Here is a 17,225-nt window from a genome sequence, read left to right on the forward strand (position 1 = left end):
TGGGTGGGGAAAACTAACTGCAGACACAGAGAGAGCTCACAATTTTCAGTGAACAAATAAGCAGATAAATGCAGTACTATTTTTAACACAATATTCAATGAAACAATAAAACAGAAAAAAAGAAAGATGTTAGTAGTTTATTGGCCATTTTGGGCTAATTTCTCTCTCTTTCATTTCCCTGCTATGAAAACCATATTTGTGTGTTTTTTTTCACTTATATTCCAGTTCAGCAAGTGCCTGCCAGGTGTCCTGTAGAGTTCTACAGCAGCAGAGAGACAAAAGAGAGAATTTGGAGTGATTAAGTATCATTTTTCTGCATTTTCTTGCTGTCTTTAACTAATTCTGCCTAAAACGCCAATGTTCTAGTGTTTCTGTGATTTAAAAAGGTTGTTTCTGCTACATATTGTAGTTATTTGCTGCCTGCACTTGAACTAAGTCATTTTTGTGTTTAAATAATCTGTTTAACTGTTATATGTTACACATTAAAGTGTGATAGCCATTTCTGTGCATTTAAAGTGTTTTTTTTTTATTGTATCTGCCTTATTTTCTGAAAAAAAAACAAAACAAAAAAATATATATATACTTGTTTCCTGCCTTTCTGAACTAGTATAGTCCAGTTCATAGGTAGGTACTAAGCTACTGGCCCTAGGGCCTATACAAGCCTAGCCAAAAAGGTACCCTGGCTTTCGCCGCCCAAGAAAATTATTTTCCTGTGCCCCTATCAAGCAGAACCACAGAAGTGATCCCCGGGGTGAATTTCCTATTACCCATCCAATCTTCAAGATTTTTCTTGAAGAGTGCTAATGAGGAGCTCTGTTTGACTTAGATAGGTAGTCTGTTCCAGAGTATGGGAAGTCTCTGGGACAGGAATCTATCCCTCCAGCATGTTCTGTTTATTGTGGTGACAAGGTTTAGGTCCCTAGAGCGTGTAGCTCGGAGGAATTGGGATTTCTTTAAGTGGAGCATGTCCAAAAGCTCTGGGTTTGACATAGCTTTGTAAGTTAGGCAGAGATCACCTCTGAATAGGCGATATGCGACGGAGTAAAGTTGGAGTTTTTTGAGACGGTCTGCGTAAGGCATCTGTTTGAGGCCAGTAATCCTCTTTGTGAGGTATTTTTGCGGCCTTTCCAGTTGTTGTAGATGTCTTGTGAGGTACACACCAAAAGGGGCGTTGTACTCTATAATGGGTCTAATGAGTGATGAGCAGAGGGGAACAATGGCCTCTTCTTTTTTCTGGATGAGAAACCTTTTGTGATGAGGTGTGCCACGTAGAAGGATTTCCTGACCACTGTGGCGATGTGATTAACAAAGGAGAGACTACTGTCCACCTGTGTCCCAAGGTCTCTTATCACACTTTCGGCGTTAAATAGACTACCACTTATGTAGCAATTCATGGGTACAGAGTTTTTACCAAAGAGGATGACAATACACTTTTTGGCATTGAGATTCAGGCCATGGCTTTGACACCAGGCATCTGTCTCAGTGAGGCCCTTTTGTAGTATGTCCACATCATTAGGAGTTTCGATTATGGCTCCTAGTTTGCAGTCATCTGCAAACTTTGTTAGCCAAAGACCTTCTGTGTTAGCCTGTACTTCAGAGAAGTAGATACCAAACAGGAGAGGACCCAGGACTGAACCCTGTGGTACTCCACTTGTCACTGGTCTGAAGTCGGATTTGTAATCGGCTACTTTCACAGTGTGGGTTCTGTCCATGAGCCATTTGGCAACCCATCTTGTGACATAGGGATTTATACCTAGTTTAGTGAGCTTATCTATAATTCCAGAGTGGGGGATGGTGTCGAAAGCCTTTTGTGAGATCTGGATAATCTGTGTGAACCACCTTACCCTCATCTACGGCTTTGGTGACTGCTTCAAAGAAGTCAATCAGGTTTAGGAGACATGATCTGCCTTTTACAAACCCAAACTGGGTAGGGGCCAGAGTTTGGAGATTGCCAATGTCTTTGTTTATGAGTTCCATGATGATAAGTTCCATGGCCTTGCAGACCAGGCTCATCAGGCTAATAGGGCGGTAGTTCCTGGGGTCAGTCATGGCTCCCCCTTTGTGGAGTGGGATAACAGTCTTGGTGCACCATTCAGTGGGCACAAAGCCTGAGGTGAGTCTATAATTGAACATGGTACTTAGATAGGGTGCCAGTTCATTCTGTAGTTCATGTAGAACACAGCCTGGGATATTGTCAGGTCCCATGGATGCTGTGTTCTTGGCTTTGGAGAGTGTGTTTTTTTACCTGTGCAGCCATGATTACATGAACTTTACATTCTTCCGGTATAGAGATGGGCCATCTAGGGGGTGAGAGGGGGTACAGTTAGCACGGAACCTATCTCCCAGGATGTTGGCAATATCAGTTGTTTTTTTATATTTAGTGCCATTGTGCTGTAACTCAGAGCAGATCTGAATGTTGCCATTGAGATTCTTGACATAGCTATAGAATGCTTTGTGGTGGTCTTTAGAGTCAGTGTCAATTTTGTTTTCGTAACTAGCTTTGGAGGATTTTATGAGGGATGTCAGCTTCTTACTGAGGATGACCAGGGAGTTCCTCCAGTCATGGGATTTTACTCTTTTTTGCAACAGTTTCTTTCTTCTGTTGTAGAGTTTGTTTGTGGCAGAGGACCACCAGATTGGCTTCCTTTTTTTGGAGGATAGCATCTTGGTTCTATTAGGGATTGCATGATCCATGCACTCGTGTAAGTGCTTATAAAGTGCATTTGTGTAGGATACAGCAGTCGTACCTCTATTGTCCATCTGTATGGGTGTCATGAAGTTTGCCACTTCTGTCTTAAGAAGTGTGAAGTTGGCTTTGGAGACGTTTTTTATGGTGGTTTCCCTAATTGGGGGTGGGGGTGGGATATGGATGTCTAGGGTGATTAGCTTGTGGTCGGATCTGACCAACCTATGCCAGTCTTTCCCAGGTGTGTGTGTGTGTGTGTGTGTGTGTGTGTGTGTGCAAATCAAATCTCAAAGAGAGTGTGTGTGTGTGTGTGTGTGTGTGTGTGTGTGTGTGTGTGTGTGTGTGTGTGTGTGTGTCAGTTAACTGGGCAAGAACAGGAAGCACTGGTTGGACAGAGAGGGTGCTGGAGGTCTTGGCTTGGTCACTCAGCTGATATCTCAACTCTATAGCTGTGCCAGTGCAGAGTCTTATTGGGGATCTGGTGAAAAAGTGAGAAACCAGCCCCAGATTGACTGTGGTCTCTGTGTGTGCTTAAGGGAAATTGCACTAGATGCAGAGAGCTGCATCTGCAAATACTGTGTGTACCCATTATCCTCCCAGTGAACGTCCCCCCACAGGTGCCAGTGGTGAGGACTGAGACTCCTTGATTACTGGCCCAGTAGTGGGATATCCATGTCACATATCGATTGGCAGTGGTGGGTCATCACATATTGGTGAGTATTGGTGGGGTATCCACATCACATATCGATGGGTGGTGCTGGGATCACCACATCACATACTGGGATTCAGTGGTGTGGATATTAAACTCTTGTAGCCTGTAAACAGTGGTCACTAAAGAAGGTGTTTGTACTCTCAAGCAGCCACACAGCAGACATTCAGAGTTTCATATCACAATAGTTTTATTTTTTTTTGTTAGCTTAGTTAGTCAGGGAGAGCAGGCAAGGATGTCAGCAGAGAATTATGGCAAGCTGACAAGGAACCAGTTGGCTGAGATATGCCAAGCCAAAGGACTGGGGCATGCCAACCTGACTAAAGGGGAAATGATTGCAGCCTTACTCACAGCTGCATCAAAGACCAGCAACCAGGAAGACAGCCAGACTGGCCTTGGGGATGTACAGCTCTCAGAAAATGGACAGTTCAACTTTTCCTCAGAGGACTTAAAATCCATCTGGAGTTAAAGAGACTTGAACTGGAGGCCAAACGTTTGGAACTAGAATCAGCAGAGAGACTGTGGCAGAAAAAACAAATGGAATTAGAATCAGCAGAGAGAATGAGACATCTGGCAGCCGAAGAAAATGAGAGGCAGAGGCTACATGAAAAGGAGGTGTTGACTCCTTGCAGGGTCATGGAGGTAATGGGGAAGAGAGTAACCAAACCCCAGAAGCAATAAAGTTCAGGAAACATTTTCCTCGATACCAAGAGCACGATCATTTTGATAGTTTTAGTCATATTTTTGAAAGAGCATGCAAACAGTATAATGTTGACTGAGGGCGCAAGGTACAGTTCCGAACCCCTTAATCCATGGTAAAGTTATAACTGCTGTTTCTAAATTGTCTGATACTGATTGCTTAAATTATAATACAGTTAAAATTGTTTATTAGAATGTTTTAAGTTAACACCTGAAGCTTACAGAAAAAAGTTTCATGAGCATAGATGCAAGGCAGATGGAATTGTGTATTAGTAAGTTTTTAGGGTATAGTAATTCTCTTAGATACAGTCAGGAATATAGTGAAGCTTTATTTAGATATTATTTTTCTTTATTTATCTGTTCCTGCCCTGCAGTGTTATTTTAAATATTTTGAAGTATGATGTCACTGTGAATATATACTTAGTATTTTCTTGTTCTTTTATTACTTAATATAGTTAAACCTTTCATTGTGGGTGATCTTTATACAGATATATATGTTTTGAGAGTACTTGTGTATTTACTAGGTGACAATGTGTGTGCCACTCCTAGTAGCTTTGCTCTTGGTCACACTACCATTTGTATTAATATTAATACTAGACAGAAAAATTTGTCACCCTTTATTAAGGGCCTCAAAGTAGCTGTCGAGGAGTGACTGGCCGCAGTGATAACTAGTTTTATAGTCTGGGCAGAAGGGGGCATAGCTAGTAAACTTGTGCCAACCTTTCCCGTGTGTGTGTGTGTGTGTGTGTGTGTGTGTGTGTGTGTGTGTGTGTGTTTGTGTGCAAATCACATCTCATACAGTGTGTGTATCAGCTGCTTGGATAGGGACAAGAAGCACTGGTTGGACAGAGAAGGTGCTGGAAGTCTTGGCTTGGTCACTCAGCTAAGATCTCAACTCTATTGCTGTGCCAGTGGGGAGTCTTATTAGGGATCTGGAGAAAGAATGAGAAACCAACCCTGGGCTGACTGTGGTCTCTGTGTGGCTATGAAGGAAATTGCACTTGATGCAGACAGCTACATCTGGAAATACTGTGTGTACCTGTTATCCTCCCAGTGAACGTCCCCCCACGGGTGCCAATGGTGAGGATTGAGGCTCCTTGATTACTGGTCCAGAGGTGGGATATCCACTTCACATATTGGTTGGCGCTGGTGGGTCATCACAGGTGCCATGAGATCTTTTACACTCACCAAGAATAAGGGACCTTGTTTTAAAATCTCATCTGATGGCACACTCAGTAGTGCAGCATCTCCTTATGTTGCACTCCAGTATCAGCAACTCATCTACTTGTTGTGGGACTATAACCCACAGCCTTCTGCTATAAAAGTGAGTATGCTACAGGAATCTCCAAGATGGCTGCACACTAATTAACAACTTAACTTCAGCTGTCTCAGTGTGGAAAAAAGAAAATAACAGATAAGAGCTAGTAATTCTGCCATTTTCAGTAAAATTCTGTTACTGGATAGTGAGTATACTGCTTGGATATCAGTAAAGAAGAAATTTAGACAGCCTGAAAGAAAATCAACTAGAAAAAATGAAGAGAAAATACTGACTATGAAGAATCCTGCAGCTGTTCAGCAAAAAAAAAAAAAAAAAGTTCAAGCTCTAGCTTTGGTAGATGAGATGCATTCCACTAATTTAGACGAAAAATAAATCAAATGTGCTCAGAGCTGATTAAAACAAATGAAACACCAAAGGAGTACATCAATTCCAATCACAGATGGCTGGAAAAATGGAAGAAACTGATAAAAATTCAAAAATTAGAAGGCAAAATGACAATAAGGCTGGTTGGGTATGAGGCTGTTCAAGAAGAGCTGTTTCAAGAAAAATGGTAGAGTCAGAGGACATAACATGCAGAGAAACACCAAGATTTTCTGCTACCAGAGAAACTGTCAAGGAAAAGACTGTATTCATTTTACAAAAGTACAAATAAGCAACTGGACTGGTATTCCACAGCAGAATTTGTTAACTGAAATGGCTCATCATGTTTATGCTCAACACCTGGCCACAAGGAAGCAGCCAAGACATGTATAAGTAAAGATGCAATCATACCAGTGGAAAGAGTTGATTCTGACAAAGCTGAGGCAGAAGGGAAAAGTATTAAAAACTGGACACAGTACAGTGTTTATGTAAAATGATTATTCACTATACAGCAGGCAAAAGAGAATCACATTTATTTCAGCAGTTGGGGAATGTCAAGAGGCAGGTGTGAGATTCAAGCTGCTGTATCCAGTTGTCTTCAGAATATTTTTCTTGGAGAATCAAAGTATTTTTTGATGAAGAACAGGCTAGGGAAGAAATACAAAAATATGACCAACAAAAAGTGAGCCATCACTGACAATAATGCTAATAGAGTTTGTCAATGAAACATTTTCTAATGCTCCAAAGGAAAATGCTTGAGAGTCAGAAAAAAAAAACACAAGATTTGGCCAGAAGAATAAGGAATACCTTGGACTTAAATGGAATCTGGAGGCTGGGAGATGGAGACAAACATGAAGAAAATGAGCAACACTGTAATTAATGAATAAATGTGAGATTATAAAGCATCAATCACATTTGTGACATATGGCTTTACAAGAAAAAGTGACTGAGAAAGGCTGGACTTTTGCTGATTATGTTAAGCTTGTGAGGGCAGTGAAAGGCATATACCCCACTTTATGTCATTAATGTTTGGAAGTGCACTAAAAGCAAAAAAAGTTCTTAACAATATTTCTATAAATATTTCATGATATAAACTACATGTTATACACTAAAGCATTTTCAGTTATTGCTGTAAGTCAAATGATACTAAAGTAAACAAGTACTTTTTTTCTTTTTTAGTTTTAAGAAATGTAAACATTACAATGTGAAAAAGAGAAGAAAGGCAGGTGTGCGTGTATGTGTGCGTGTGTGTGTGTGTGTGTGTGTGTGTGTGTGTGTGTGTGTGTGTGTGTGTGTGTGTGTGTGTGTGTGTGTGTGTGTGTGTGTGTATGTATGTATAAGTGTCTGGGGTTTAAAATAAGACACTGTGAATGCAATTAAAAGTTTTTCTTTAGGAAATAAATATCCACTGTGAGTTGAGAAGTCTGCAACTGAGAGCAGCTACACATTCTGTTCTTATTTTTCCAAGGAGATAAGCTGACTACAATTGCAGGCTATAAATCTCAAGCGCTGTGGCCATTGTTCGCTGAGGATATCATAAAATTGCAAGGTACAAGGGAAAGCAGCTCAGTAAAAATAAAGTTTGAAATTACTGGAAATTAATAAGAGATAGAAGTTTTCTTGGTACCTAAATACAGCAATGCATTTACTAGAAAAGTGCATAATTTAAAGACAGCCAGTACACTTTTTAAGGCTAAAGATTAATGCTTTCTGAAAGCATACAAGCTATTTTTCACATCCGAGAGGGAAATAAATATAAGAAAAGTCAGCAATTTGTACAAGTAGGAGTACAGGCTGTAACATGCACCTTGGCAATGATAACCTTAATTTTAGGTTAGGTAGCGCTTGTGCATGCAGCTGTTGATCTGAGACAATTGTTCCTATCAGAAGGATTAAACTTCATTATTTGAAGATGTACATATTCTTATGTGGTTGTTTTAAGTTAATAGATTCTCGGAGTGTTTGTTTTTTTGAAGGTTTCAATAAAACAAAAAGTCTTGTAATATGAAAAATAGGTTCAAATGAAGATGACAAGAAACAACATATAAAAGATCAGCTTGCCAAAGATTAGTGAATGTCTGTAACACAAATGCTGGAGAAAAACATTTTAAAAAGCTGTCATATATAATAGGTGGGAATAAAAACTTCTTATCATAATGGCTACACTACATCACGATAGAGTTGTTGGACAGCTGAGCCTCTCCACTATGATAACCTGATCCTTCCTGAATCCAGTCCCAAGTTAAATGCAAATTATACCCTCTTTAGAAAATGAAAATCAGATACCTAACAAATAGTTCAGAAAGTGATGCCAAGTATACTCCTTTCAATGAGGAAATTCACTCACATTTTGTAACAAAATCTCCCCTTTTAATAAATGTTTACTGCAGGCTCTTATAATCTCCTCAGAGAGCTTGGCATGTTAAAAGAATTCATGTTATATCAATCACTTCCCCGTAACCCTAACACCTTAATTAATTATAAACCATTAAATGAGTTTCAGTTTTCTGCATTAAACAATGTTTGTTTAAAAGCACTTTATCAACAATATTTCAATTCCTTAAACAGGAGAACTGAGACTACAACCGAAATTAAGTAAAAATTGCTATCACTAAATTCTCACTAAAACTTGAAGAAATTTGTGTGTTGCTTCATTGTTTGATTGTTCAGGTAACAAGTTCAGGTAACAACTAATCATGAAGGGATTCACATCTAGATCAGGGGAGGTCATCGTGCCTCTTTACTCATCCCTCATCAGGCCCATAATTGAGTACAATGCCTCTTTTGGGATGTACCTTACCAGACACCTGCAGCAACTGGAAAGACCCCAAAAGTACCTCACCAAGAGGATCAAAGGGCTCAAACAGATGCCATATGCTGCCCGGTTAAAGAAACTCCAGCTCTACTCAGTGGCATACCGCCTGCTCAGAGGCGATCTGTGCCTGAAGTATAAAGCCATATCCAACCCGGAATTAATGGACATGCTGCACCTCAGAAAATCCAAATCCCATCGAGCTACGCGCTCGAGAGACTTGAACCTCAGCACTGAAATAAATAGGACATGCTGGAGGGACAGATTCATAACCCAGAGGCTCCCTTCACTCTGGAATAACATCCCAGTCCAGGTTAGGCAGAGTCCCTCATTAATTCTCTTCAAGAGGAATCATGATGAGTGGATGGGAGATCGTAGGTTTACCCCAGGTATCACTTCTGTGTCACTGTTAGACAGAGGCACAGTATACTAACCTCGAAAAAGGGCATAGCAAAATTAATTTAAAATGGGTGCCGAAAGCCAAACACACTCTGGCTAGGCTTATAAATGCCCTAGGGCAGATAGCCTAGTATGAACCTATGAACCTTTGAACCTATAAGTGTCACTTGCCTTTGGCACTCAAGTTGAATAGTGAATTTGCCTTATTATACTATTTGCTCTATTTGCTAATACCATAGTGCCACCTATATTTTAAAATGCTGGATTGAATTGCTAAGAGAAATAATTTTCCCTCAGGGTGAAAGAGAAGCTGATGAAAGTCTGACTTTTTACGGCAACCTCTCTTGACTCTCACCAATCAAAAAATATATGGACAAAGGCCTTACAGCCCTGACAGCCATTACAAGACATTGTAAAGAATCCTCCCCTTCACATTTTTCTGAATGTTGGCAGATTTGGTATACCATTTGCTTAGCAGAAAGACAAATAGCCATGAAAGGAAGTAAAAGGGATATTCACCAAAACAGAAGGTCGCAGCATTTAGACATTTGTTCCCCACTGGTTAAGGTTTCCAGAATTATTTTTCCTGGCTGTATATATGCCCCATGTTATCCTTCTTTAATGTTACCTCTTCACTCGAGGTCTCTTTTGTTGTAAGTTTAGATGATAATGTCTAGGTGAGTTGGTAGTGGTGGGCACTTAATCTTCCTTCTTTGATATATTCTCTGATTCATTATAAAATATCTTTTCTACAAATGCTTTTTGATAACAAATTTAAATAGCAGCTTAATAGAGCAGATTGCTTTTTCATATCTGATTTTAGACAATAATACTTGGTTGTTAATAATGTCAACATTTCATAGATGCATTTTAGGACCTTATCAAGAACTGCTGATCTATGTTAAGCCATATTGCACTGCATTGCTCTGTATGATTTTTAATGAGATTTTTTCATACATGATTGAAAAAAAGAATTTTAAAAAATAAATACTTTTGACAGTTATAAATTAAAATTGGATTAATGCTTATGGGAACTTACCTTATTCCAAATCTGTACATCACCAAGAACTAATGCTGTTCCAAAATGCCTACCTGGCCCCATAAACTAGTATTTACAGGCAAAATAGCAACACTATTTTTAACATGCACATATAAATCAAATGCTGATACTTTTGATATCTTCTGAGCATGCAGACCAATGCTGCTGATAAAGTTAAATTTTTTGTTATAACTTCAAAAATCTAAGAAATAGAGCAGTAAAACTGTAGAAATAGTGCAGTAAAACTGTAAACTGTTTAGTTGGCTAATGGTTATCACAGTTCATTTTTATTTATCCCAGAATTATTACTTATATGTATATTACGTCTGGCTGACAGACTAGATAAATAAAACAAATATTAAATGCTAGAATTCAATTATTAAGCAGATTTTCTTGGAAATATTAAAACAAAATGCACAACTTTTAAAGAAATCCCCTATCATGTGGCATAATTTCTTAAAGGACTACACAATGTCCCTTCATGGTTGTATGAAGAAACCTTGCATCACTGAAAAGGCTGTAGTACGTGTTTCCTGCTGAGTGTTTTTGCCTTTTCTGTACCGTTAAATGTATATGCTATATTTTAAAGCTGCTGTTGATCACTATTTACTTTACCTGTGTGAGTCTATGTGAGAAACATGTTTACTATCATTTTTGAGAATATAAATGATGTCAATTTTAAATGCTATTTCTGTGATTATGCCATTCGCCTTTTGCTTATTCAAGAAAATTGTACTCTGGAAAATATGCGTACTGGAAAAAACTAATAAAATAAAATCCTCTAGGGATGTTCCTACCCTGCCTTGGCAGCTGCTACTTCTGTATACAGACACACTATCAGATACGGCATCATGCTTCGAATAAGACAGCACTCCTTTATATCTCATTACATCCTATCTAAGCAGTACAAATGCAACAAAACAACAGATATTAGCAAGTACAGCACATGCCACATAGTAGCATACTGTCCTGCAGGCACCAATCTAAGGTATTAGTTTATATAGCACATCTAGTACTCTTGTATCCCTACAGTCAGGTTTGGGGAGTTACTTGATACAGCATAAGTGATTACTTCCTGGAGACAGACACACACACACACACACACACACACACACACACACACACACACACACACACACACACACACACACATACATTCTGTGTTTAGAATTCAGTAGACATCTTCTGCAATTCTTAACAAACATAAAATTCATTTCACACTATTTTTAATCGCAAGACATATATTGAATACTTGTTTACATCACAAAGCCAAAATGTGAAACTGAGCTAACTTTTAATTTTTTATCGGTTCACCTCTTCATTTTAAGACCCTGATTTTCAAATCATCTTCAAACAACCAGTATGAGCCAACAGAGTGAAAACATTGCTAACCTAATTTCCCTTCTATATAACATACTGACGTCATGGAGAATTCATGTTTCAGAAGAGGTGAGCTTTAGAAATACTGGTACAAGAGCCATACAAAATATCTCCCACCTATAGGTCTCTTGGTAAAACGGATTAGTTTAGAACCAATCTAGTAGCAGCAGAAGGTATTTACCTTTTGTCTGTGGTGTTTATCAGTTCTGAGACTTGCTGAAGGTACTCCTTGGCATAAACTACGACAGGTTCAGTATCGTTCAGGTCCAGTGGTGACAATGCAAACAAGAGGTAATCCATCCAGTCCACTGCTGGAGCTAAGACCTGAAAAAAAGAAAATCAATATAAAGCCTAGTGTTAGAAAACAGTCTACAGCTAGTTAGATCCCATCTGCTCAGGTCAACTGTTACCGAAGCTTTGAAATTAAGCTATAGGTGGTAAATACAATGTAACTGTTTTGCTCTATTAAAAACTAAGAATAAGAATACAACCTGTAAATACACAAAAGTAGGAAGTACATGGCTAACACAGGTGCTGCTCAGTCTGGGTACTTAAGCCAGTTCTTTCAATATGCATCCTTAAAAGTGGGATGAGGACTCAGTTCTGGTTGCAGAAATGAAAAAAATGGATGCATTTGCTTGAAAAGGCATGTTCCTCCCTGTGAACATTTGATATTTTTTTCTTTTTTTTTTAGCATACAGATTACGTAAATTATCCCTGCCCTTCTTTGAACACCTTTAGAACACTGCCATTGACCCACTTACAACAACTAGAACATAACTAGTGATAACAACCTTCAGTATGAATGTCATGAAATTCTCTAGCACCCAGTGTCAGATGCACCATCTCTCATAATCTGTTCAAGGCAACTCTAAAAGAATTCTGGACTAACCAATGGCATGTCACATGTGGTGTAACTTGAAGCCCCACAGTGCTGCCATAACATTTAAAAATGGCTACCATATTTGCCTGTTGTAATTTTGACAACCATAATCTTTGACATTTTATGCTATTCATCTTCACTACAATTTAACATTTTATCCCCTTTGAGTCATTTTTCTCCCCTTCTATTTTCCCTTTTTTGCCTCTACTCCCTTCCCATTTCCTGACTACCACAATCTATTTTCCTTTCAGACACATAAACCTTCTTCGTTTCTCTGCTCCATTACATCCTTCTCAAGCCATTTTCATTCGCTTCCAAACAACCATTTTCATTTTTATATCCTAAATGTGCTCTCAGCTAAATTCATAGACTGAGTTAGTATACTTCTGCTCCATCCCACACCTAACTAACCCTCTTACCATCCATCTGTTACACCTTTACCTTGTTCTTCAAGAAATACCTTACTCTTACAGGTCAAGTAAGCTTTTTTCTACTTCCTTGTATTCCCAGTTGTGTGACAAGCACTAGCCTTTATAAACGTAGATGCACTAGGCTAAACAGTTGCACTTGTCTTAGTCACTTTCTGTTACCCTGTGTATTTCCCAGTACACATTGGTCATACATTTTAGTCACTTTACACATGGATCAGCAGTTAGTATTGCAGCCTTACAGTACTTGGATCTCTGGTTCAGTTTTAAGATGGGGTATCTTTTGTGTGGAGTCTGCATGACCGTCCTGTATTTGCATGGGTTTTTTGATGGGGACTCCAATTTCTAACCCATTCCAAAGATATGCTGTAAGTGAACTGGCAAGCAACTAAACTGTCAACACCTGTATGTTTTGTGTGGGTATGTGTGTCCTAGCATCCCTTTCAGAATTAATTTCTCTATTTTGGGTCCAACATTCTTGGATGGGCTATGGCCCCTATGACCCCAAAATGGAAAAAGCATATAATGGAGAATTAAATAGAGTGTTGTTTTTGGTCTAGCCTGTTGATCACAGAAATACTAGGATTGGATGTTATTGTAGGGCTGAAGAATTTTTAATTAGGGAGGCAATGCTTTCTATGAAGTAGGTATTAAACAAGGTAGAAATTTCTAGTGCATAGCGATTTTGAGAAGGTTTGGGTTCCTTATTTGAACACAGATGTAACAGATTATTTATTTTATTATTTATTTTACATTTGTTGACCGGGATAGTCCATCTGGGTGTGAGCCCATTTTCAGTGGAGGCCCAGGGAGAAAAGCTCCAATAAAATAAGAAGAACATTGACAGGTACAGTGTCGGTTTTACATAGAATTTAACAGAAATATCTAGAGGCAATAAAGAAAGTACAATATACAATAGGCACGTTAGTGAAAAGGAGAAAATTATTACAATATAGTAAAGTCATATATATATATATATATATATATATATATATGTATCTATATATATATATTATATATATATATATATATATATATCTATATCTATATAAAGTATTTTGGCTTTTCCCGGTTAAGGGTCGTCACAGCGGAACTCCGGTCCGCTCATGATTGGCAGTGAATTTTTACGGTGCCGAGTTGCCAGCCCGACGCCCAACCTTAAAAGAAGGCACGCCCATTCACGCTCGCACCTACCTGCATGTTTTTAATGTCAACTGACCACGTGGAGGACATGCAGACTACACACAGAAGGCGCTCCAGCCGAGAATCAAATGGGAGAACCTCTTGCTGTGAAGTGACAACGCTAACCACTGCACCACCGCGGCTTATATATATATATATATATATATATATATATATATATATATAGATAGATAGATATACATATATAATTTTTTTTTTTTGAGGGCAGGGGTCTATTTTTAGTTGATCATTTGAGTATACTTTAATACGTGTACATATGTATACCCTTACAAAAGAAAAGAAATTATCAAATTATACTCTTATTGCAGGTAGGTGGTATTAACAAGTGGGAGTGGGGTATACATGGAGACTATAAAATTTAGGGGATGAAATTTGATGTGAGCTTATGTGGTATTAGCCTGGCTTGGTGCAGGAGCAGAGCCAGTTGTTAGTGAGGTGGTCTCTGAGCAGAGTTTTGAATTGGTATAGGTTGGCAGCATTTAGGATGTGTTGAGGGATTGAGTTCCAAAGTTTAGAAATGTGGTGGGAGTAGAGGGTGTCCCGGGCTTTGTTGTTGTTTTTGGATACTTGGAGGATTGTTTTGTGTGAGGATCAGAGTTGCCAAGTGTTGGCAAATGTTTGGAGTAATTGTTATAGGGCTGGGGTTCTGTTTGGCTGGTATATTAGTTGGTAAGTAAAGACAAGTTGGGTATAGGTTAGTTGTTGTGGGAATTCTAGCCAGTTTATTTGTTGTAGGGCAAAGCTGTGGTGGGACCTATATGGGAAGCTAGTGGCGAACTTAGCTATTTTATTGAAGGCTGATTCAAGTTTGGTAAGGTCAGTTTTGTTAAGGTTTGTAAACATGGGAGAAGCACAGAGAACAGTAGCTAAGAGATGAGTCATGGCGATGCTTAGTCTAGAATGGCAAGTTAGAAAATGATTCATTCGGTAAAGAGAGCCTAGTTTGATGTGTTTTTTTTTATTGGTTTGAGAGAGGTGTAGGTCAAATTTTAATTTGCTATCAGTTGTGACACCTAGTAATTTGGTATGTGAGCTGGTGTTTATGATTGTGTTGTTGGAGGAGTGGATTTGAAAAGTGGCTGAGGGACTAGGTGTTTTGGTGGGGAGAAAGAGCATGAGTTTCATCTTGTTTGGGTTCAGTATAAGGTTAGTTTTAGTTAGCCAGGATTCTGCTTCTAGGAAGGATTGTTGTGTTATAGCCTGTAGTTGTGTCAAAGAGGGGGCAGAGCATATCAAGGTACAGTCATCTGCATATTGGATGACAGAGGCGAGACATGTGGATTTATGGAGTTGATTTGTGAAGATGGTAAAAAGTAGGGGGCCTAACATGGAGCTTTGTGGAACTCCTATGTTAACAGGGAGCAAAGATGATAGCTCCTGTTGCCATCTAACAGCCTGCTGGTGTTTGATTAGATAGCTGTGGAACCAAGCAAGGAAAGAATGACTGAGATGTAATGTGACCAGTTATGACAGCAGTTTTTGGTGTGAAACTGTGTTGAATGCCTTTGAGAGATCTAGAAAGATGGATAAGGCATATTTATTCTGATTTCTGTGTTCATTTATTGTGTTAGTAAAACTGAGGAGGGCGGTTGTGGTGCTGCGAGCAAATACCATGTTGTGTGTTTAATAGGAGGTTATTGGAGAGAAGGTAATTTAGAAGCTTGGAGTGAATAAATTTTTCTAGTATTTTGGAGAGAGGTGAAAGAATGGCAACTGGCCTATAATTAGTAAGCTCGGTAGAGTTGCCACCTTTATGCAGTGGGGTGATATAGGAGACTTTCCAGATTAGTGGGACATGGTTCTCATAGATAGAGCAGTTGATGAGGATAGAAATGGGTAGGCTATGACTCTGGAGGCAGCATTGAGGAATTCTGATGGGAGGTTGTCAGCAGCTAGGCTGGTGGGCTTGAGCTTACTGAGTAGTTTTTTTAGGGTATGGGTTGGGACGGGGTTAAAGGAGAAGGAGTTTACACCCTCATTGTTGGCTATGGGGATTGTAGTAGTGGATTTTAGTAGCGATGTTGATTATGTATTAATGGTTAGAATTTTTTGGGTTTGTTTTTGTGTTGAAGTTGTAGATAGCTATAATATTATTTTTTTTATCTAGGAATAACTTATTTTTTTACTCACATTGTAGCATTCTCTACTGAGTTGCAGGTTATAGGGAGTTTTATGTTTAAGCAATTCTTTCCAAACTTTGTTTCTATTAGACATTGTAGTTTTTGTCTGGGTAGTGAGCCATGGTGCGTAGATAATTTTCATTCTTTTTTTATTGAGTGGAGCCAGGCTGTTTAGAGTATTTAAGAATAAGGCATTAACATATCGTTTGCCTTGCTATGTGGGAGAGTTTTTAGGACAGACAAATTAAAGGCTTTTTAAGTATTGATAACGGAGTCTGTAATTAATTTAGAAAGGTTTCAGGGTGTTTTAATCTGGTGAGTGTTACATTGGTGGATGTTATTTCTGTGGGTATAGGCTAGAAAGGGGTCGCTAAGTGAGTTTGGATAAATTCCAGTGGCTGTAAATTTACTAGGGTCAGAGACCAATATCCAGTCTAGAACTGTACCTTTACCCTTGGCATTATTAAATCTAGTGGGTGTTTTGATAATTTGTGCATAACTAAAAAGGTTTATACTAGCTGAGAGAAAGTCTGATGTGAGGTACATACCACAAATGACTATACTAGACTAAATTAAGTCACAGTATTCCCTGAGTGGTATCAATTCAGCAGTGTTTACTAACAGGTACATAATAACTGCAAGAAAATCTGTAAAAGAATCATGAATATTTGCTGAATAAAAGTTAGTTTATAGGGATTACTCAATGCTTTGCATGCATATAAACTTCCATAGCAACATCAACAAAGCCATTACCTACTTTGTCCTATCACACTTATATGGTGGAGCCATTCTAATCATCCTTTACGCTACATCTAAAAAATAAGCTTGGGTCATGCCAAAATAACACCACAAAATTTGCTACTTATAAACAATACCACATCGACCTCTGTACTGCCCCTAAGACCTTGAATTGGCTCGAATTGCCTAAGCACTTATCTAGCTTATCTCCATATACATTATTATTCACAAAGCTGATGACTGCCTTGCTTTTACTTCTATACTCCATTCCTATTAATAAAAAACAACCACCATAAATGAAAAATATAAAATACAACCAGCCAGTGAATCCAACACAAGTTTATTGTAAAATCTCTGTCTCTGACATCTCGGCCCACAAAAAAAGCCTTTAAGGAGCTTCCATTCCTATTACCCTAACAGACTACTTCAATCTAATGAACAGCATCCTCTCAGTATATATAAACCCAACAAGTCCTCTGACCAAAAGTCT

The 17,225-nt window shown here is 38.7% G+C and overlaps 1 protein-coding gene across 1 annotated transcript in view; it reads right to left on the reverse strand.

Annotated features, from left to right (window-relative positions):
- Window positions 1–17,225, reverse strand: part of ECE2 (endothelin converting enzyme 2) — a 1,144,316-nt gene that overhangs the window by 262,997 nt on the left and 864,094 nt on the right. Inside the window, exon 10 of the mRNA XM_044070640.1 lies at window positions 11,545–11,687. Coding sequence (XP_043926575.1) covers window positions 11,545–11,687 — 143 coding nt within the window. The remainder of the gene's footprint in view (window positions 1–11,544; window positions 11,688–17,225) is intronic.

The sequence above is a fragment of the Protopterus annectens genome, chromosome 4.part1 (genome assembly GCF_019279795.1).
Source record: "Protopterus annectens isolate FY-2018-M chromosome 4.part1, PAN1.0, whole genome shotgun sequence".
In the NCBI taxonomy this organism is placed as follows: domain Eukaryota; kingdom Metazoa; phylum Chordata; order Ceratodontiformes; family Protopteridae; genus Protopterus; species Protopterus annectens.